This window comes from Choloepus didactylus, chromosome Y (genome assembly GCF_015220235.1).
Source record: "Choloepus didactylus isolate mChoDid1 chromosome Y, mChoDid1.pri, whole genome shotgun sequence".
Classification (NCBI taxonomy): Eukaryota; Metazoa; Chordata; class Mammalia; order Pilosa; family Megalonychidae; genus Choloepus; species Choloepus didactylus.
Genome location: NC_051335.1, coordinates 12292532 through 12316638, shown reverse-complemented (window position 1 = coordinate 12316638; position 24107 = coordinate 12292532). Strand labels below are relative to the sequence as shown.

The window sequence follows — 24107 nt, the reverse complement described above, 5'->3', positions numbered from 1 at the left end:
CACAAATATGTGGAAATTAAACAACATACTCTTAAACAACCAATGGGTTAAAGATGAAATCAGAAACAAAATTAAGAAATACCTTGAGGAGAATGAAATTATAACATACTAAAATGTATGGGACGCAGGAAAAGCAGTGCTGAGAGGGAAATTTATAGCTCTACATGCTTACATTAAAAAAAGAGAAAATCTTCAAATTGAAGACCTAAACCTCAAAAACTGGAAGAACTAGAAAAAGAAGAGCAAACTAATCCCAAAGCAAGCAGAAGGAAGGGAATAACAAAGATTAGAAAAATAAGATAGAGAACAAAAACAATAGACAGAATCAACAAAACCAAAAGTTGGTTCTTTGAAAAGATCAACAGAAATTGACAAACTTTTGGCTAGGCTGACAGAGAAAAAAAGAGGATACAAATAACAAAAATCAGAAGTGTATAGGGGGACATTAGTACTGACTCTGCTGAAATAAAAAGGACTATAGGTGGATACTATGAACAGCTATATGCCAATAAATTAGATAACCTAGATGAAATGGGTAAATTCCTAGAAATACACAAACGACCTCCACTGACTCAAGAAGACAAAGAAGATCTGAACAAACCAATTACTAGTAAAGAGATTGAATCAGTCATCAAAACTTCCCAACAAAGAAAAACCCAGGACTAGATGGCTTCATAGGGGAATTCTACCAAACATTCCAAGACTTAACTCTAAGTCTGCTCAAACTCTTCCAAAAAATGGAATAGAAGGGAATAATCCCCAAACTCATTCTACAGGTCATATCACCCTCATACAAAGCCAGATAAAGATATTACAAGAAAAGAAAACTATCTCTTATGAACATAGATGCAAAAATCCTCAACAAAATATGAGCAAAGGAAATCCAACAGTGTACTGAAAGCATTATACACCATGATCAAGTGGGATTTATTCCTGGTATGCAAGGTTGGTTCAACATAAGAAAATCAATTAATGTAATATATCACATTAACAGAATGAAGGAAAAAGACCACATGATCATCTCGATGCAGAAAAGTCATTTGACAAAATGCAGCACCTCTCCTTGATAAAAACAGGTAGAATACTAGGAACAAAAGGAAACTTCCTCAACATGATATAGAGCATTTATGAAAAGCCCCAGCTAACATCCTACTTAATGGTGAAAGAAAGGTTTCCCTGTAAGATCAGGAATGAGACAAGGATGCCCCTTGTCACCACTATTTTTCAACATTGTACTCAAAGTTCTTCAAGAGCAGTTAGGCAAGAAAAAAGAGATAAACTGCATCCAAATTGCATTTGCAGATGACATGTACCTATATATACAAAATTCTGAAAAATCCACAAGAAAGCTTCTAGAGCTAATAAATGAATTCAGCAAAGTGGCAGAGTACAAGGTCAACACCCAAAAGTCAGTAGTGGTTCTATACACAAGCAATGAACAATCGAGACAAGAAATGAAAAAAAAAAAAAAATTCCATTCACAACAGTAACTTAAAAGAATCAAATGTCTAGGAATAAATCTAACCAAGGATGTAAAGGACTTGTCCACAGACAGCTATAAAACATAGCTAAAAGAAATGAAAGAAAACCTAATAAATGAAAGAATATTCCATATTCATGGATTGGAAGGCTAAATATAATTAAGATGTCAATGCTACCCAAAGCATTTTATAGATTCAATGCAATCCCAATCAAAATTCCAACAACCTGCTTTGGAGAAATGGAAAAGCCAATCATTAAATTTATATGGACCCAGAACCCTTGAATTTTGAAGATGATTGTATAACAATGTAGCTTATGAGGGGTGACAGTGTGATTGGGAAAGCCATGTGGATCACACTCCCATTTGTCCAGTGTATGGATGGATGAGTAGAAAAAAGGGGGCCAAAAAAAAAGCACCGAATGATCTTTTTGACCTTAATTGTTCTTTTTCATGTTAATTTCTATCTTTATTACTTTTGTGTGTGTGGTAATGAAAATGTTCAAAAATTGATTTTGGTGATGGACACACAACTATATGGTGTACTGTGAACTACTGATTATATGCTTTGTATGACTGTATGGTATGTGAATATATCTCAATAAAATTGAATTATTAAAAAAATGTTTAAAAAATGTATATGGAAGGGTAAGGTGCCCCAAATAACTTAAGCCATCTTGAAAAAGGAGAATGAAGTTGGAGGACTCAACACTTTCTGATCTTAAAACTTATTACAAAGACACAGTAATCAAAACAGCTTGGTACTGGTACAAGGACAGACATATAAACCAATGGAATAGAATTGAGAGCTCAGAAATCAGCCCTCACATTTATGGCCAACTGATTTTTGACAAGGTGATGACTACCCAATTGGGAAAGAAGAGTCTCTTCAACAAATGGTACTGGGAAAACTGCATCTCCATTTGTAAAACAGAAAAGGACTCCCTACCTCATACCATATACAAAAATAAACTCAAAATGGATCAAAGACATAAATACAAGAACCAGAACTATCAAACTCCTAGAAGAAAATGTAGGAAGGCATCTTCAGGAACTTGTGTTAGGCAGTGATTTCTTAGATTTGCACCCAAAGCACAAGCAACAAAAGAAAAAAAAAAAACCAGATAAATGGGACCTCATCAAAATGAAGCTTTTGTTCCTCAAAGGACTTTATCATGAAAGTAAAAAGAACCTACATAATGGGAGAAAATATTTGAAAACCATATATCTGATAAAGGATTACTATCCAGTATATATAAAGAAATCCTTCAACTTAACCCAATTTAAAAATGGGCAAAAGACTTGAACAGACACGTACCTAAGGAAGATATACAAATACCCAGAAAGCACATGAAAAGATGCTCAACATCATTAGCCATCAGGGAAATGCAAATCAAAACCACAATGCGGTACAATTTCATACCCATCAGAATGGCTGCTATTAAAAACAAAGAAATTAACAAGTGTTGGAGAGGATGTGAAGAAATAGGAACACTCGTTCATTGCTGGTGGGGATGTAAAATGTTGTTGCCACTGTGGAAGACAGTTTGGCAGTTCTTCAGAAAGCTAAGTACAGAACTACCATATAACCTGGCAATCCCACTACTAGGTATATACCCAAAAGAAGTGAAAGCAGGTACCAGAACAGATATTTACAGGCCGATGTTCATAGCAGCATTATTTACAATCACCAAAAGATGGAAGCAACCCAAGTGTCCATCAACTGATGAATGGAAAAATAAAATATGGTATGTATGTGTGTGTGTATATGTGTACACACACACACACACACACGATGGAATATTATTCAGTCGTAAAAAGGAATGAAGCGCTCGTACATGCAACAACATGGATGAACTTGGAAGACATTATGTTGAGGAAAATAAGTCAGACACAAAAGGACAAATATTGTATGGTCTCACTGATTTGAAACAATTGGAATAAGCAAACTCATAGGATCAGGATCTTGAATATAGGTTACCAGGGGATGAGGTAGGGATAGGGAATTGGAAGTTAAGGCTTAAAACATACAGGGTTCCTATTTAGAATGATGGAAATGTTTTGGTAATAGACGGTGATGATGGAAGCACAACATTGTGAATGCAATAACAGCACTGAAATATATATCTGAATGTGATTAAAAGGGGAAATGTTAGATTATATATATGATAACAGAATAAAATTTTTTTAAAAATCCATGGAACTACAATATACAGTGAACCCTAAGTTAAACCATGAACTCTTGTTAATAGTACAATTATTAAAATGTGCTATCATAATTGTAGCAAATGTTCCACATCAATGCAAGGTGCTGGTGGTGGGGTGGTATAAGGGAATCATGCATTTTATGTATGATTGTTCTTTAAACCTACATCTTCTCTAGTAAAGGGGGAAAATGTGGAAAAACAAAACAAAACAAACCAGAAAGCCCAGAAATTACTACCCCAGTACTTAAGATGCGTTACTATCAGAAACTCTCAAACACCTTTTTTTTTTTTTTTTTTTGAGGGGACAAAGAGCTTTTCAGTCTGTCTTCAGATTACAACCTGTTGAACCAAACATGTGTGGGATCCTGGAAGTAAGATTTTCAGTGTAGATCTTCAAAAGCTTTTCCAGGCTGGTGTTAACCAAGAACCTTCTTTACTTGGGGGCATTTCTTGTTTTAAAAGTAATTTTATTCAATCGTTATATATATATAGAAGGTTTTTCTCTCTTTATTTCTGAAAAGATGATGAGTATGTCATTTCGAGAGCACAGCTGTGATCAGGTAACCCAGAGGTCAACAAACTACTATTCTGCAAAGGGTCAGATAGTCTCTGACACAGCTACTCAACTCTGCCCTTATAGGACAAGTGCAGCCATAGACAAATTATAAGCAAACGGGCCTGAATGTGTTCCAATAAAACCTTATTTAAAAAAACAGAGTGTGAGCTGGATTGGTCTAGTGGGTGTCATTTGCAGACTCCCAACCTAAATTACTGCTAATCAGGCAAGAAAATAAAAAGTACAGCTATTTTGACCATTTTCCCATGTATCTCCTACTACCAAACAAGTAGTTTCTCTCTGACTGATTAGAAATCAGGAAGCAGGTCACTTTAGCCCACTTTCAAGCTCTATTGATGGGAACAAAGGTAGCAAATGATGAAATAACTTGCCAAGATTAACTTGACAGAGAAGCAAAATGGGAAGTCAGCCCCTTTCAACTTATTTCAAGCCCGTCGGTGTAAAGTGATTCTTACTGACTCTCTGGTGGGCTGTGGACACCAAGTTGGGAGGAGCAAGAGGGAGCCAGGCTGAAAATCCTCAGCACAGCTTGCTTCTTACTGCTTTACTATTGCTATTTCATTCGCTCACTATTTCTTCATAGTGAACCCTGACCTCTTGATGGCCTTGCCTTTTTCAGGGATCTAATGTAATTCATATCCTCAACGTTATGAGAAGCTACAAACTCTGCCAGCATATGCATTAGCAAGCACTCATACCCAGAAGACTCGGTGCTTTGCTGCCTAGTTCCTTCCACCTGTGGTGTAGGCAGTACCTGAATCTTGGAGCAGTGTTTCATTTTGTCCTCTTGCGGAATTGTGTTTGTAACAACAGCCTCAGAGGCAGCACTGTTTATTCTGGAAATAGCCGGCCCAGAGAAGATCCTGTGGGTAAGGATAGCATAAACTTTGGTGGCTCCAGCCAAGAGCAGCCTGCAGAATAACAGACGATAAAACATGGAGCATGTGTACATGGGTATTCTTGAAACATTATCCCCTAGTGTGACTGTTAAAACAACAAGTGTGTTCCGTAAAGAAAATCATGAAATGAATTTATTAGCCTAAAAAGGATCTTTTTGTAAGTGTTAGCAAAACACTTCAGATTCCATTAAGTCAGGGTTTCTCAGCCTCAGAACCATTGGCATTTGGGGCTGGCTTTGTCTTTGTGGTAAGGGCTGTCCCAGCATTGCAGCATGTTTAGCAACATCCCTGGCCTCCACCCAGCAGATACCAGGAACACATCCTCAGTTGTGACAACCAAACATTGTCTCTAGACATTGCCCAATGTCCTCTGGGGGACAATACTTCCCTTGGTTGAGAACCAGTGGGTTAACCCAATATTAGCCAAAATATCACCATCATGCCATGTACTCAATATAAAACAATTATTAATAAGATATTTTACATTCTTTGTTGCATACTAAGTCTTTGAAACGTGGTGTATATTTTACACTTTCAGCACATCTCAGTTCAGACTGGCCACATTCAAGTGCTCAAGATCACATGTGACTGGCTGGTGGCTCCTGAACTAGATAGTGTGGCTCTACATCTTCCAGAAACTGATGGGGCTGACGCCAAGCAGAGGAAGGAAGGGCCTGAAGAATCCAGCAGGACTGTCGGCCTGCCTTTCCGTGCTCAGTTTTGGGGCCAGCATCTTCTCAGAATCTTTTTAGCTCAACCTTGAAAATGAAAATAAAATCCTAAATACTTTTTCTACCAACAAAATAATGATGAAAACAGATGGGCCTCGAATTACCTTTGGTCTAAAACTGCACTGCCAAGAAATGAGCAATAATTAGGAAAAGCAGGCCCAGTTTCTCAAAGCTGACAGTTTTCCTTTCTTAATGGAATGCTGTCGCCCCTTCAGTAAATATCTCCCAACTCCCCACCCCCCGCGTACTTGGCGGCGGCATGGCAGATGGTGCCACACGTGTCAGTCATGTCGTCCACAAGGATAGCCACACGATCTTTCACATCCCCTACCAGCACCATCCGGTCCACTTCATTCGCCTTCTTCCTTTCTTTGTGAATCAAAGCAAATTCCACGTTCAACCCGTCTGCAATTGATGTGACCCTGCACAAAGAAGCAAATGGGGCGTATGAAATCTAGTCAATGAAAATAAAAACTCTGTTCTTTAAAATCGTACTTTAGGAATGTAGGAACTAACCACAGTCAAGATAACAAAAAGCACCCAGTCTCATTTGTAGGGCCAGGCATGGTCTGGGAGATGCACCAAGCAATCCATGGGTTAGGAAGGTACTAGAATGGTCTTGCATTCATGGCAGCTGGTAAGGAATGCCAGGGCACCCTGACCACTGGATGAAACTAATGGCTAAGAAATAGATATTCAATGTATTAGTATTTGTAAGTACTATTTTTATAGGCACAGGCAGCTTAAAGCAAGTTACTTAGGAACTACCATTTGCTCAGTTAGTAGAGCAGGTAATAGGGGCAAGAGCCTGGTTAAAACATCCACTGTGATAGGCAGACTTGGGAAAACAGGGAGATCCTGGAAGTCACGAGGTCAGTTCCTTTGCTGTCCCATCCACAGCAAATGTTCAAGAGGCATTGGCTTAGGAGGGTCTGTGCAAGCAATAGAAAGAGATGCTGAATAGAGAGATGCTGAATGGAGGGGTCACGTCTCTCTTGAGAGGTCATAACTATACATCGGCTCTCCCAAGGGCTATCTGTCCAAATTCCTACTGCTTGTATGACGAGAAACTTCAAGAGGAGAATATAATTCACTGATACTCTTGGGTAGTGCCCCAGGGTGATGGGCAAAAACAATGCAAATCCTCTCTGAAGGATTAAAAAGAAACTTCAAAGTAAAATGAGTGATTCATAGAAGAAAGTTACAAAACAGCAAAGGAAACAAGGCACCAAAAGAGAGAGCCAACAGAAACCAGTGGTAACAGAATCATCACAGCAGAATTAGCCTCTGGAATTGGCAGAAAAAATAATATGATTATTTCATATGTTTAAAGAAATAAAACAGAAGCTTGACATAGGAACAAGAGAAAGGACTACAAAGAATGATCAGTCAAGACTTGGGAAAGATTGAAGAGGATTTCTAGAAATGGAAAATCCTACAATTGAAATTAAAAACTCGATAAACAGATTAAATGCACCTGAGAAGAGAGTGAGTGAATTAGAATATAGAAACGGAAACACTATATAATACAGCCCAAGAAACGGAAGAGGTAGAAAATATGAAAAGGAAGCTAAGAGACATGAAAAACAGAGTAAGATGGTAACACAGGTAAACTGAAGTTTAGAAAGAGGTCAAAGAACACGGAAGAGGCAATATTTGAAGGGCTGATAGCTAAGAATTTTCCAGAACTGTTGGAATATCCCATTCCTCTATTTATTATGACCAACAAATGAATTTCCAAACAATCTTAGTAAAAAAACAATAAATCTTAAATGAAGCAAAGGATAAAGATAGGTTGCTCAGAAGAGATATCAATCAGACCTTTGGCCAAATCCTCAACACAACAATGGAAGCCCGAAGTCAGTGTGACGTGAGTGAATACCTATCAGGCTGGGTTCTATACCCAGCAAAACTGCCTTCCCGGGGGGCAAAATAAAGATATTGTCAGCCAAACTATACAACCTGAGATTTCACATCTAATATATGATTACTTAAGGAAATAAATTCTAAAGAATGCAACTCAAGCAAAAAAGGAAAATGATAACATATAAGTAGAAATGTGTGTGTCGGGGGGTAGGGGTTGGGTAAGCAAAGAAGCAAAGATGCTGATCAATATGTGAAAAATTCTAAATAAATGTTGATTGTATAAAGATAATAATAGTAATGTCTAATGTGTGGGGAAGAAAAAAGACTATACTGGACTATAGCTTTAAAGCACATGATAAGAACTATGTGCAGAAGTGAGAAGGACCTCAAGCTGACCACAGCACATGTGCTGCTGCATCCCTTCATCCAGAGCCTATGTCATGTCCCACCACCATTGCCACTATCCCCAAGAAAAAGGCTGAAGGAGATGCTAAAGGAGATAAAGCTAAGGTGAAGGATGAACTAAGGAGAAGATCCACAAGGTTATCTGTCAAACCTGCTCCTCCAAAGCCAGAGCCCAAGCCTATAAAGCTGATGCTGCCAAGGATGGGAGTAACCCTGCAGAAAATGATGCCAAAACAGACCAGGCATAGAAAGCTGAAGGTGCTGGAGATGCCAAGTGAAGTGTATGCATTTTTGATCAGTTTGTACTTCTGGTGACTGTACAGTACAAAACACTATTTTCTATCAAGTTGCCTAAAAATGCTGAATTTAGTTTTCCCTTTTTTTTGGTAAGCTATGTTGTTAGCACACATTGTTGTTTTTGGAGGAAGGGGCAAATGTCACTAATAGAATGAATCCGAAGCTGGATTGATAAGGGAGAAAGCACCTTCTAGAGGAAGCCTCTTGACTCCTGAGGAGTCATTTACCCTGGCACAAATGCCTTATGGTGTAGAAAAATGAAAATTCATTTTTATGTCCTCATGTCCTCTTTTCCCTCTGTCTTCAGCATAGACTTGACTCCCTTAAACCCAAAGACCTGTTGGGACATGAACCCCCAAAATCAGTTCCCAGAATGCCAATCTGGACTTTCAAGTGAGGCCCCTGAGATGGTGTCCCTCAAAGGAGCAGTGAGTCCTTGTTTAGGCTGTGAGTCTTCAAACTGAGAATTCTGCCATTTTTGTTTCATTTCCTGGAAATCAGGGTCAGCACGTGAACAGTTGTTAAACAACATGCTAAATGTGAAATGTCAGCTCTCACTCTAAACCTTCCCTGTTCAGAGCATCAGATGAAGACTTTATCAGGTTTTATAGGGGCTGTCTGATTTTGGAGGTCCGTTGAAGAAGGGAGTTGGAGTTGTTGTAGACTGCTAACAACTGTCTGCCCGTGTCCCGCCTGAAATACCAAGACTGTTTATGAGAAGTATCTAATAAAGCCGGATACAGTTTTGCTTGGGGAGGGGAGAGCCAATGATAGGATGGTGGTAATGAATCCAAGTATGTCCGTAATCATGGTCATGGTGATTACTTAAAGACAAGACTATTGATTAGACTAGATGAGATAGTCTGGAACCCTAAACACAGTTACCCTAGCAGACACCTTTCTTCTCTAAATTTGTTTAGCTACCAACAGTTCCCTAACACTGAATGGTTTAATGGTTTCAAGATTTAATTGATAAAAAAAATTAAATTTGAAGACTGGCAAAAACTTGGCCACACAATCACCCTAAAACATACACCACTATCCACATGACAACTTTGTATCATAAGAGATAAGCTATTTAAACTCCAGTTAAGGAAAGCTAGTTTCTTAGAATACAAAACAGGTTTTCCAGGAAGAGTTGAAAACCTTTATCTAACATCTGCACATATATTGGAAATTTTCTTTTTTCATTTGTAATTTCAGGGAGTACTAGGAAGATTACAGCACGGCAGGGTCCTGGTTCATGGCACAGTACTGGGAAGCAACACTTCTGTGGTTGAAGTTCTGTACCTGCTAAGAACAAGTGCGACCTGTTCTCCCACCTGTGCCAGGTGAGTCCTGCTCTCATATGCCTGTTGATGGTAGACCAGCAGGGAAGGCACAGCCTGGGAAAGGTTTGCTCTGTGGTTCTTCTCAGTGGGGGCCAGGGACATCTCCCATGAGTGGGGAGCCCCAGCCCCTTCAGGTAGCCATCTGGATTTCTACAACAAAGCTACAAGCAACTCTCCTTTTCCAGGTATATAATTGATTTTTATATACATTCTTAACAAGTGATGTTGAGACAAAGAGCTACACTGAAATCCTTTGATTTCTTCTGGAAACCTATTTATATTCTTTCTTGTGTGTGTGTATTTGTGTGTGTGTGTGTGTGTGTGTGTGTGTGTGTGTGTGTAGGCAACCCCAGGAGAGAGAGATGTGATATAATATACCAAATTGTTTGTAGAGGCATCACGGGTTAGAGATACAGGTAGTTATAATTTTCTTCTTTATAACTTCCCAAATTTTCTATAGCACATGCCCTATCATTATATACTTGGGGGGAAGAAGTGAAATCGGAATTATTTAGTTTCACCCACTTTTCATGCCAGTTTTCTGTTGACAGTTACTAAACAGTGGTGGGTGTTTCCTTTTTAGGTTTGTTTTTTTTTTTAAATTGTCAACCCAGTGAAGCTTCAAAGACCGCCCAAGTATGACCTCTTGTGGCGATACTAAGTTTTACCTGGAACAAGTCAAGCCTCAAAGTTTTTTCTAAAGCAACAAGCTCCAATTTGTGAAATGGATATTTTCTGTGAAATAGGATTTTTTTGCATTATGCAATTAAGCCAAAGATAATGTCAGTTACATGTATCGTGAGCCATCTGCAAGGCTGTTTGTTCTGAGGGAATCTGTTGGAGAAAAGCCTCTTCCAGAATATGAGGATGGTGACAGTGTGTAGCAGAAGCTTTGGGGAAAGGGAAGGGAGGGAGCACAAAAGCTAAAACACATACTTCTAAAAAGCTTGGGCTTCCTGGCAGAGGGAGCATGGGTGGGGTGGTGGGACTGTTTTGAACAAACAGCATCTCAACACTGGCTGTTTACTCTGGTTAGTTTATTTGCATTTATTCAAAGTAGGGGTTGGCAAACAGACATGGGAACATAGTATATAATAAGAAGTGGCAGGGGGCAAGATGGCGGACTGGTGAGCTGTATGTTTTAGTTACTCCTCCAGGAAAGTAGGTAGAAAGCCAGGAACTGCGTGGACTGGACACCACAGAGCAATCTGACTTTGGGCATACTTCATACAACACTCATGAAAACGTGGAACTGCTGAGATCAGCGAAATCTGTTAAGTTTTTGCGGCCAGGGGACCCGCACCCCTCCCTGCCAGGCTCAGTCCCGTGGGAGGAGGGGCTGTCAGCTCCGGGAAGGAGAAGGGAGAACTGCAGTGGCAGCCCTTATCGGAAACTCATTCTACTGATCCAAACTCCAACCATAGATAGACTGAGACCAGACACCAGAGAATCTGAGAGCAGCCAGCCCAGCAGAGAGGAGACAGGCATAGAAAAAAAACAACACGAAAAACTCCAAAATAAAAGCGGAGGATTTTTGGAGTTCTGGTGAACATAGAAAGGGGAAGGGCAGAGCTCAGGCCCTGAGGCGCATATGCAAATCCCAAAGAAAAGCTGATCTCTCTGCCCTGTGGACCTTTCCTTAATGGCCCTGGTTGCTTTGTCTCTTAGCATTTCAATAATCCATTAGATCTCTGAGGAAGGCCCCCCCCCCTTTTTTTTTAATCCTTTTTTCTTTTTCTAAAACAATTACTCTAAGAAGCCCAATACAGAAAGCTTCAAAGACTTGCAATTTGGGCAGGTCAAGTCAAGAGCAGAACTAAGAGAGCTCTGAGACAAAAGGCAATAATCCAGTGGCTGAGAAAATTCACTAAACACCACAACTTCCCAAGAAAAGGGGGGTGTCCATTCACAGCCATCATCCTGGTGGACAGGATACACTCCTGCCCATCGCCAGCCCCACAGCCCAGAGCTGCCCCAGAAAATGCAGTGTGACGGAAGTGCTTCAAATAACAGGCACACACCACAAAACTGGGCGTGGACATTAGCCTTCCCTGCAACCTCAGCTGATTGCCCCAGAGTTGGGAAGGTGGAGCAGTGTGAATTAACAAAGGCCCATTCAGCCATCATTTCAGCAGACTGGGAGGCTCCCTACACAGCCCAGCAGCCCAGAACTGCCCTGGGGGGACGGCACTCACCTGTGACATAGCACAGTCATCCCTCAACAGAGGACCCAGGGTGCACAGCCTGGAAGAGGGGCCCACTTGCAAGTCTCAGGAGCCATACGCCAATACCAAGGACTTCTGGGTCAGTGGCAGAGACAAACTGTGGCAGGACTGAACTGAAGGATTAGACTATTGCAGCAGCTTTAAAACTCTAGGATCACCAGGGAGATTTGATTGTTAGGGCCACCCCCCTCCCTGACTGCCCAGAAACACGCCCCATATACAGGGCAGGCAACACCAACTACACACGCAAGCTTGGCACACCAATTGGACCCCACAAGACTCACTCCCCCACTCACCAAAAAGGCTAAGCAGGGGAGAACGGGCTTGTGGAGAACAGGTGGCTCGTGGACGCCACCTGCTGGTTAGTTAGAGAAAGTGTACCCCACGAAGCTGTAGATCTAATAAATTAAAGATAAGGACTTCAATTGGTTTACAAATCCTAAAAGAACCCTATCAAGTTCAGCAAATGCCACGAGGCCAAAAACAACGGAAAATTATAAAGCATATGAAAAAACCAGACGATATGGATAACCCAAGCCCAAGCACCCAAATCAAAAGATCAGAAGAGACACAGCACCTAGAGCAGCTACACAAAGAACTAAAGGTGAACAACGAGACCATAGTACGGGAGAAAAAGGAAATCAAGAAGACCCTAGAAGAGCATAAAGAAGACATTGCAAGACTAAATAAAAAAATGGATGATCTTATGGAAATTAAAGAAACTGTTGAGCAAATTAAAAAGATCCTGGACACTCATAGTACAAGACTAGAGGAAGTTGAACAACGAATCAGTGACCTGCAAGATGACAGAATGGAAAATGAAAGCATAAAAGAAAGAATGGGGAAAAAATTGAAAAAATCGAAATGGACCTCAGGGATATGATAGATAATATGAAACGTCCAAATATAAGGCTCATTGGTGTCCCAGAAGGGGAAGAAAAGGGTAAAGGTCTACGAAGAGTATTCAAAGAAATTGTTGGGGAGAACTTCCCAAATCTTCTAAACAACATAAATACACAAATCATAAATGCTCAGCGAACTCCAAATAGAATAAATCCAAATAAACCCACTCCGAGACATATACTGATCACACTGTCAAACATAGAAGAGAAGGAGCAAGTTCTGAAAGCAGCAAGAGAAAAGCAATTCACCACATACAAAGGAAACAGCATCAGACTAAGTAGTGACTACTCAGCAGCCACCATGGAGGCAAGAAGGCAGTGGCACGATATATTTAAAATTCTGAGTGAGAAAAATTTCCAGCCAAGAATACTTTATCCAGCAAAGCTCTCCTTCAAATTTGAGGGAGAGCTTAAATTTTTCACAGACAAACAAATGCTGAGAGAATTTGCTAACAAGAGACCTGCCTTACTGGAGATACTAAAGGGAGCCCTACACACAGAGAAACAAAGAAGGGACAGAGAGACTTGGAGAAAGGTTCAGTACTAAAGAGATTCGGTACGGGTACAATAAAGGATATTAATAGACAGAGGGGAAAAATATGACAAACATAAACCAAAGGATAAGATGGTTGATTCAAGAAATCCCTTCACGGTTATAACGTTGAATGCAAATGGATTAAACTCCCCAATTAAAAGATACAGATTCTCAGAATGGATAAAAAAAAATGAACCATCAATATGTTGCATACAAGAGACTCATCTTAGACACAGGGACACAAAGAAACTGAATGTGAAAGGATGGAAAAAAATATTTCATGCAAGCTACAGCCAAAAGAAAGCAGGTATAGCAATATTAATCTCAGATAAAATAGACTTCAAATGCAGGGATGTTTTGACAGACAAAGAAGGCCACTACATACTAATAAAAGGGGCAATTAAGCAAGAAGAAATAACAATCGTAAATGTCTATGCACCCAATCAAGGTGCCACAAAATACATGAGAGAAACACTGGCAAAACTAAAGGAAGCAATTGATGTTTCCACAATAATTGTGGGAGACTTCAACACATCACTCTCTCCTATAGATAGATCAACCAGACAGAAGACCAATAAGGAAATTGAAAACCTAAACAATCTGATAAATGAATTAGATTTAACAGACATATACAGGACATTACATCCCAAACCACCAGGATACACATACTTTTCTAGTGCTCATGGAACTTTCTCCAGAACAGATCATATGCTGGGACATAAAACAAGCCTCAATAAATTTAAAAAGATTGAAATTATTCCAAGCACATTCTCCGACCACAATGGAATACAATTAGAAGTCAATAACCATTAGAGACTTAGAAAATTCACAAATACCTGGAGGTTAAACAACACACTCCTAAACAATCAGTGGGTTAAAGAAGAAATAGCAAGAGAAATTGCTAAATATATAGAGACGAATGAAAATGAGAACAAACATACCAAAACCTATGGGATGCAGCAAAAGCAGTGCTAAGGGGGAAATTTATAGCACTAAATGCATATATTACAAAGGAAGAAAGAGCCAAAATCAAAGAACTAATGGATCAACTGAAGAAGCTAGAAATTAAACAGCAAACCAATCCTAAACCAAGTAGAAGAAAAGAAATAACAAGGATTAAAGCAGAAATAAATGACATACAGAACAAAAAAACAATAGAGAGGATAAATATCACCAAAAGTTGGTTCTTTGAGAAGATCAACAAGATTGACAAGCCCCTAGCTAGACTGACAAAATCAAAAAGAGAGAAGACCCATATAAACAAAATAATGAATGAAAAAGGTGACATAACTGCAGATCCTGAACAAATTAAAAAAATTACAAGAGGATATTATGAACAACTGTGTGGCAACAAACTGGATAATGCAGAAGAAATGGACAATTTCCTGGAAACATATGAACAACCTAGACTGACCAGAGAAGAAATAGAAGACCTCAACCAACCCATCACAAGCAAAGAGATCCAATCAGTCATCAAAAATCTTCCCACAAATAAATGCCCAGGGCCAGATGGCTTCACAGGGGAATTCTACCAAACTTTCCAGAAAGAACTGACACCAATCTTACTCAAACTCTTTCAAAACATTGAAGAAAATGGAACACTACCTAACTCATTTTATGAAGCTAACATCAATCTAATACCAAAATTAGGCAAAGATGCTACAAAAAAGGAAAACTACCGGCCAATCTCCCTAATGAATATAGATGCAAAAATCCTCAACAAAATACTTGCAAATCGAATCCAAAGACACATTAAAAAAATCATACACCATGACCAAGTGGGGTTCATTCCAGGCATGCAAGGATGGTTCAACATAAGAAAATCAATCAATGTATTACAACACATTAACAAGTCAAAAGGGAAAAATCAATTGATCATCTCAATAGATGCTGAAAAAGCATTTGACAAAATCCAACATCCCTTTTTGATAAAAACACTTCAAAAGGTAGGAATTGAAGGAAACTTCCTCAACATGATAAAGAGCATATATGAAAAACCCACAGCCAGCATAGTACTCAATGGTGAGAGACTGAAAGCCTTCCCTCTAAGATCAGGAACAAGACAAGGTTATGCCCGCTATCACCACTGTTATTCAACATTGTGCTGGAAGTGCTAGCCAGGGCAATCCGGCAAGACAAAGAAATAAAAGGCATCCAAATTGGAAAAGAAGAAGTAAAACTGTCATTGTTTGCAGATGATATGATCTTATATCTAGAAAACCCTGAAAAATCGACGATACAGCTACTAGAGCTAATAAACAAATTTAGCAAAGTAGCGGGATAGAAGATTAATGCACAAGTCAGTAATGTTTCTATATGCTAGAAATGAACAAACTGAGGAGACACTCAAGAAAAAGATACCATTTTCAATAGCAACTAAAAAAATCAAGTACCTAGGAATAAACTTAACCAAAGATGTAAAAGACCTATACAAAGAAAACTACATAACTCTACTAAAAGAAACAGAAGGAGACCTTAAAAGATGGAAAAATATTCCATGTTCATGGATAGGAAGGCTAAATGTCATTAAGATGTCAATTCTACCCAAACTCATCTACAGACTCAATGCAATCCCAATCAAAATTCCAACAACCTACTTTGCAGACTTGGAAAAGCTAGTTATCAAATTTATTTGGAAAGGGAAGATGCCTCAAATTGCTAAAGACACTCTAAAAAAGAAAAATGAAGTGGGAGGACTTACACTCCCTGACTTTGAAGCTTATTATAAAGCCACAGTTGCCAAAACAGCATGGTACTGTCACAAAGATAGACATATAGATCAATGGAATTGAATTGAGAATTCAGAGATAGACCCTCAGATCTATGGCCGACTCATCTTTGATAAGGCCCCCAAAGTCACTGAACTGAGTCATAATGGTCTTTTCAACAAATGGGGCTGGGAGAGTTGGATATCCATATCCAAAAGAATGAAAGAGGACCCCTACCTCACCCCCTACACAAAAATTAACTCAAAATGGACCAAAGATCTCAATATAAAAGAAAGTACCATAAAACTCCTAGAAGATAATGTAGGAAAACATCTTCAAGACCTTGTATTAGGCGGCCACTTCCTAGACTTTACACACAAAGCAAAAGCAACAAAACAGAAAATAGATAAATGGGAACTCCTCAAGCTTAGAAGTTTCTGCACCTCAAAGGAATTTCTCAAAAAGGTAAAGAGGCAGCCAACTCAATGGGAAAAAATTTTTGGAAACCATGTATCTGACAAAAGACTGATATCTTGCATATATAAAGAAATCCTACAACTCAATGACAGTAGTACAGACAGCCCAATTATAAAATGGGCAAAAGATATGAAAAGACAGTTCTCTGAAGAGGAAATACAAATGGCCAAGAAACACATGAAAAAATGTTCAGCTTCACTAGCTATTAGAGAGATGAAAATTAAGACTACAATGAGATACCATCTAACACCGGTTACAATGGCTGCCATTAAACAAACAGGAAACTACAAATGCTGGAGGGGATGTGGAGAAATTGGGCCTCTTATTCATTGTTGGTGGGACTGTATAATGGTTCAGCCACTCTGGAAGTCAGTCTGGCAGTTCCTTAGAAAACTAGATATAAAGTTACCATTCGATCCAGTGATTGCACTTCTCGGTGTATACCCGGAAGATCGGAAAGCAGTGACACGAACAGATATCTGCACGCCAATGTTCATAGCAGCATTATTCACAATTGCCAAGAGATGGAAACAACCCAAATGTCCTTCAACAGATAAGTGGATAAATAAAATGTGGTATATACACACGACGGAATTCTACGTGGCAGTAAGAAGGAACGATCTCGTGAAACATATGACAACATGGATGAACCTTGAAGACATAATGCTGAGCGAAATAAGCCAGGCACAAAAAGAGAAATATTATATGCTACCACTAATGTGAACTTTGAAAAATGTAAAACAAATGGTTTCTAATGTAGAATGTAGGGGAACTAGCAATAGAGAGCAATGAAGGAAGGGGGAACAATAATCCAAGAAGAACAGATAAGCTATTTAACGTTCTGGGGATGCCTAGGAATGACTATGGTCTGTTAATTTCTGATGGATATAGTAGGAACAAGTTCACAGAAATGTTGCTATATTATGTAACTTTCTTGGGATAAAGTAGGAACATGTTGGAAGTTAAGTAGTTATCTTAGGTTAGTTGTCTTTTTCTTACTCCCTTGTTATGGTCTCTTTGAAATGTTCTTTTATTGTATGTTTGTTTTCTTTTTAACTTTTTTTTCGTATAGTTGATTTAAAAAAGAAGGGAAAGTTAAAAAAAAAAAAAAAAAAGAAAAACAAGGGAAAAAAAGATGAAGTCCCCCTTGAGGAGTCTGTGGAGAATGCAGGGGTATTCGCCTACCCCACCTCCATGGTTGCTAACATGACCACAGACATAGGGGACTGGTGGTTTGATGGGTTGAGCCCTCTACCACAGGTTTTACCCTTGGGAAGACGGTTGCTGCAAGGGAGAGGCTAGGCCTCCCTATGGTTGTGCCTAAGAGCCTCCTCCCGAATGCCTCTTTGTTGCTCACATGTGGCCCTGTCTCTCTGGCTAAGCCAACTTGAAAGGTGAAATCACTGCCCTCCCCCCTACGTGGGATCAGACACCCAGGGGAGTGAATCTCCCTGGCAACGTGGAATATGACTCCCGGGGAGTAATGTAGACCCGGCATCGTTGGACGGAGAACATCTTCTTGACCAAAAGGGGGATGTGAAAGGAAATGAAATAAGCTTCAGTGGCAGAGAGATTCCAAAACGAGCCGAGAGGTCACTCTGGTGGGCACTCTTACGCACACTTTAGACAACCCTTTTTAGGTTCTAAAGAATTGGGGTAGCTGGTGGTGGATACCTGAAACTATCAAACTACAACCCAGAACCAATGAATCTCGAAGACAGTTGTATAAAAAGGTAGCTTATGAGGGGTGTCAATGGGATTGGGAAAGCCATAAGGACCACACTCCACTTTGTCTAGTTTATGGATGGATGAGTAGAAAAATAGGGGAAGGAAACAAACAGACAAAGGTACCCAGTGTTCTTTTTTACTTCAATTGCTCTTTTTCACTCTAATTATTATTTTTGTTATTTTTGTGTGTGTGCTAATGAAGGTGTCAGGGATTGATTTAGGTGATGAATGTACAACTATGTAATGATACTGTAAACAATCGAAAGTACGATTTGTTTTGTATGACTGTGTGGTATGTGAATATATCTCAATAAAATGAAGATTAAAAAAAAAGTAAAAAAAAAATAAGAAGTGGCATCTCAAATCTATAGGGAAAAGGGAGATTAATAAGTAGTGTTTCAACAACTAGATAGCTGGGGGGAGAAAAAGAGTTGGATTCTTATTTCATTACTTATTCCTAAATAAATTTCAGATGGAAGAAAAATTGGAACACTTAAAAAGAAAAAGGCAACCCTAAAAATATAAGAAATCATAGGAGAAGAAAAATTTTGAGAAGGGTGAATCCTTCAAAACCCCAGAAGCCATAATATCAATAGATAAATACGACTACATAATGATATTTTTAAATTCCTGCAGAGACTAAAAGTACAAGAAAGGGAAAGGAATGAAATTGTAATACAAAAAAGAAACAAAGCTCTTATCTCATGCCTGCACAGAACTCCTAACAATCAATAAAAAAAGACCTGTAGCCAACAGAACAGGCAAAAGGTATGAAAAGACCACCCTAGGAAGTGAACACTCCAGAACGGGCCCTTAGCCTTTTGCTCAGCAACCCAAATTAACATGAAGAGATACCGTTCGTCACCCATCTGATTTGTAAAATAAAAAAAAAAACTTGATAATCCACTGTGTGAGCACGGCAGTGTAGAAAAATACACGTACATTCATCCTTGATAGGAATGTCAACTGGTACATTTCTTTGAACAACCAAAATTTGGCACTGTAAAACTAAAACCTGGCAATTCCACTTCTAGAAACATATCCTACTGCACTAGTATACAAAATGTGAAAGCTAGTAAGTTCCCAAAGGAACTCTATCTACAAGTGGGTAACGGGGAACTGACTGAATGAATTATGATACATGCACGCAATGAAACATCATGCAGTTGTAAAAAAATAACAATAAAGTTGATCTATTGCACAGCTTTAGAATCATTGCTACAATATAGTAATTCTTGGGAAAAAAAGCACAACGAAGAAGTGTGTACCGCAGAATACAATTTGTGTAGAATAAATTAGGAGGATATATATTTGAATAACATAATTCTGACAATGGAAAGAGAGGCCTCTAAAAAAGGAATGAGAGACAGTACGCTTTTATACTGGCTGAATTTTTGCGAAGAATGTGCATGATTTACTTAGACTGTATGTGTGTGTGTGTTTGTGTGTGTGTGTGTGTGTGTGTGTGTGTGTGTGTGTATACATACACATATAATAGGGGTTGGAACAGGAAAGAAAAACGCTGTACAAGTTTGTGGAATCTGTTATTGTTTAGGCTTAACAGCTGCTAAAATAATTTTTTTTCTGGTTAAAAAGAAATATGTCAGGCAAAAATGGCCACGTATTGTATGATTCCATTTATATGAATTCTCCAGAAAAGACAAATCCATAGAGACAGAAAGGAGATTAATGGTTGCCCAGGATTGGGAGAAGGGGGAGAATGGGGAGTGACTGCTAATGAGAACTGGGTTTCTTTTTGGGGTCAAGAAAATGTTCTGGAATTAGTGGTTATGATTGTACAACTCTGACTATACTAAAAACCATTAGATTGCGTACTTTATTTCATTTTTTTTCTTTATCTTAGATTGCATACTTTAAATGGTGAACTGTATGGTATGCATACTAAAGCAAAATAAGATTTATTTTTTAAAAGTTGCCTCTTCTTATGCTCATGTCACCTCTAATCCCCCTTCTTTGCCTCTAAGCTTCGATCAGGCCAATGGATCCCAGTCCTTTTTGAGTATGGATTCCACTATGTAACTTAAGTAAGTTTCCTTGTAAACTGTGTGTATTTTCAGTGGAAACTACCCTAACCTGTTTTTTGCATTCCCCTGTTTTCTTAAGCAGACAACACTCAGAGTGATCCAGTCTCAATGTCCTTCCTAGTTGAGGGCATTTTGGAGACACCATGCACTGTAAACCGCTATAACCCGGGGCCTTTCTCTAACCTATTGCTGCCTGCCTGGGGTCTTTCAAGTTCAGTGTCTCCTTCTGTCTTTCATGTATTTGTGTCTCCTTTCTGTCAATGGCCACTTCCTGCTGCTGCCAGAGGCTCATCTCCAGCTGCATCCCCCGTTCTTCCTCCTCTGCCGTGCTGGGAAACTAAGGCAGCCTGTTAGACACAGCTTAAAACAGAACGGGAGTCCTCTAAGTTATCAGGACCTACGCTTTCCCACATGGGCTTGATGACAGCTTTCTAGGCCCCCTGTAAGCTCTTCGACTTGCTTCCAGGGTCACAGCTGGGCTGCAGGTAGATGAGAAGCCAAATGAGGGACGGGCATTTGCATTGTAAAGAAGTTGCAAAGCTTAATGGCCACTTGCCACCCTGAGCCTACGTGTACAAGCTTCTTGGCTTTCTCGCTGGGCTGGTGGGAAGATGTCTCTCTTTCATCTCCCTTCCTGCTGGAGGCCTTATCTGGGTATGAAGCTCCATTCCACTTTTATTTTCTTCCTAGACAGCAGCTGCAGAGTTCTCCAAGGTCACTTTGAGTCACCCTGCAGTAAACTCTACTGAGCATTCCCTTTTTATCCTGATCCTTGATTCCAGACACTATGTGTTCTGATTGTGCGTTAATTCCTTGCTTCTCTTTGCAAAGCCCTTTAGCTTTTCTGCTCAGCATCATTCCCTTATGCCACTCAGTGTTCCTCAACCATGAGTCTTTGAGTACCATGTAGATTTCAACCCCTTTTTCCTCCTCAGTGTTTTGTGGTTTTTTCCCCTAAATTTACTTATAGTCCAGCAAATCACTCTTTCATTCCAAGGTATTGGCTGCCTGCTCCCCTGCTATCTGCAGACTCCAAGCTCGGGGTGGGTTGTTCCCTCTTTGCTTTTTAACTTTGGCTCATCAGGTCAGCTGCAGCAGGGAGTGCTTGCCAAGCCACTGGGGTTGTGAAACTGCCTCCGAAGTGGCTTTGCAGCCAGGGACAATTCTCCGGTTAACTTTCGCAGTGTAGGGATTCCAGCACCATGGGGCAGTGCATCCCACTGCACATCCGCATGTGGGGCAGGCTCTAAGTTTCACTTTCTCATGGGTGAGTACTGTCTCCTCCCTTCCAAAGGTCCAGGTATAGACAAGCTTCTTGGCTCTCTCCCTGGGCTGGTGGGTGGAGGTCTGGCTTTCATCTTTGTTCTCCATGGAGGGCCCTCTGTGGGTGTTAATGCCCAAGCCACCAGCCTCTCCCCAGATCTCACACCCACCCCTGCCTAGCATGGCTTTCAGCCCCTTCTTTATTTCTTGGCCTCTGATATTTTCCTTTCTTTCTTGTTGCTCCGTGTATATTGGTTTCTTTTTTTTTTTTAATTTGTTCTATTTTGGCTGCTACCACTTCCAAGTGTTTTAGGTAGAAAGGACTAGCTAAGTCAAGTGTGTTGTAATTAAAAGCGTTATTTTCCAATTAGGCACATTACTTTTAAAATCAGAAAGAAAAAGAGTTTCCAAAACAAACCATACCTATTCTTTGCAGGAAACGAATATATATATTCATTCACAAATGATGAAGTGTTAATAAAGATGACAAGTTTCTGCTCTGGAAGTGAAGCCTGTAGCGTTTTGCAAAAATAAAGTGTTAAGTAATTTAAAACACAGTAATTTAAAACACACTTCCTTCTGTAATGCATAGGATAAGGAAAACTCATTCTCTAAGCCAGAAATCTGTATTGTGAAGCTTGCATCATACCTTTTGGCTCCCCCTGCATTGGGTGAAACGATGATGCAGTTCCTCCACTTGGCGATATTCTCCCGAATCCACTGCAGAACCGCAGGTTCCGCATATAAGTTATCCACAGGAATATCAAAGAATCCCTCCGGGGAGAAATGTACATCATGTGGCAGGGTTTTTCAAGATAATCTCTTTGATTCAGTAAAATCTGAATTTTTTACTCAAAAGTCTTTATAACAGACTCCCTTTTATTAATGTTAATAGAATTAAATACAAAAACAGATACATTCCAGGAGCACATTTTAGTCTAGTTTGTTATGTTTGCAGCCTTTTCTCTCTCTTTTTTTTTATGACTGCCTGTATTGAGAGGAACAGGAGAATGGCTTTGCAGGGCAGTGGGGAAGAAGAGATCATTTCTAAAGCACCGTTATAAACCAAATACTGCATATTCAACATATATCACAAAGTGGGTCCAGTATAATTCGGCCTGTTTTTCAGGTGAAGGAACTAAGTTGTGAAGGGGTAGAAGACCATCAACTCTGTCATTCAAATTATCTTCCAGAAGTTGAGACGGACTTTTTTATATAGTTTACTATCAAAAAGCCATTCCCATGCCTCCAAAACTGTTCAGGAGTGTGGTAGGGCAAACAGGCCACATTGCCATTGAATTGTATTTCCGAGTGCAGTAAAGCCACAAAGCCCAGAGAGTAGTTGTAGACAAACTCAGACATGAGAAATTCCTTCTGCAAGTATTTACACTGAGGGAGAGAGAGTTAGGATTTAACCACAGGCATTAAGGCCCTGATCACAACCAGGAGCACACCATACCTGTATCTGAGAGGCATGCAGGTCCATGGTGATGATGTGATCTGCCCCAGCGACCAACAGCATATTGGCCACAAGTTTTGCAGAAATCGGGGCATGGCTCTAAAATATAAAAGGTATGGGTTTTATAAGAGGGAGAGGGAAGAGAAAAGGTAGACATAGATTCCGTTAACCAAGACGTACATGAGAAAGGTAAACCAAAAGGAAATATCAATAAAGCATGATAAGGAAAATCACACACTTTGCAATAATAAAGGAGATGTATTCATTTCCTTTCTAACCATCAAATACCTATTGACTGTCGCCAGACAGTGTGCTTAACACTGGGCATATGGCAGAGGACCAACAAATACCAAGTAAGCACTTAAATATACACAAGAAATAAAAAAACATGTATACATATATTTTTCAACACACAAGGAAATATGTCAAAACGTTAACAGTAGATGTTTCTAGGAAGTGAAATTATAGGGAAATATTTTTCTATTTCTTTAAATTTAATTTTCAATCTACCCTAGCACAGTAACCATTTCGTATAACGCATGTTCTCATCATTTAACTCCTCTGTTACACATCCCATGGCACCTTTGGGATAAAACTGCATTTTCTCAGCTTTACTACTATCCAAAGACCTGGAGCCTGCCTGGCTCTAGCCTACTGGGATGTTTTTCTCCCAGGCCCTCTGCTACAGGGATCCTCCTTACAGTCTGCACTGGGCATGCTCCCCCCTCTTACTAGAGAAGACCTGAAGCCTTGCCACCCCTGAATGCATCCCCACCCACATGCGTGCATCATCTCTACTCCCTAACAGTTCCACTGCCCCAATGTGTTTGATCTTCCAGCTCTGGTCTGGATCACCAAAGTTTAAGGCACTCTGAGAACTCCAGAGGGAAATCCCCTTTCCTCCTCTAAAGTGACACAGCATTAGCTCATTGTTTGGCCTCTACTATTTGGGACTGCCCTGTGATGCCTACT

The 24107-nt window shown here is 39.7% G+C and overlaps 1 protein-coding gene across 1 annotated transcript; it reads right to left on the bottom strand.

Moving 5' to 3' along the window:
* Positions 1-6105: 6105 nt before the first annotated feature.
* On the bottom strand, positions 6106-23402 carry LOC119524018 (ribose-phosphate pyrophosphokinase 2-like). Its single transcript, XM_037822702.1, has 3 exons — positions 23136-23402; positions 22326-22450; positions 6106-6316 (listed from the first exon to the last, which is right to left on the bottom strand). The coding sequence occupies exons 1-3, from the start codon at positions 23196-23198 to the stop codon at positions 6106-6108; spliced, it is 399 nt and encodes a 132-aa protein (XP_037678630.1). The 5' UTR covers positions 23199-23402.
* Positions 23403-24107: the final 705 nt, after the last annotated feature.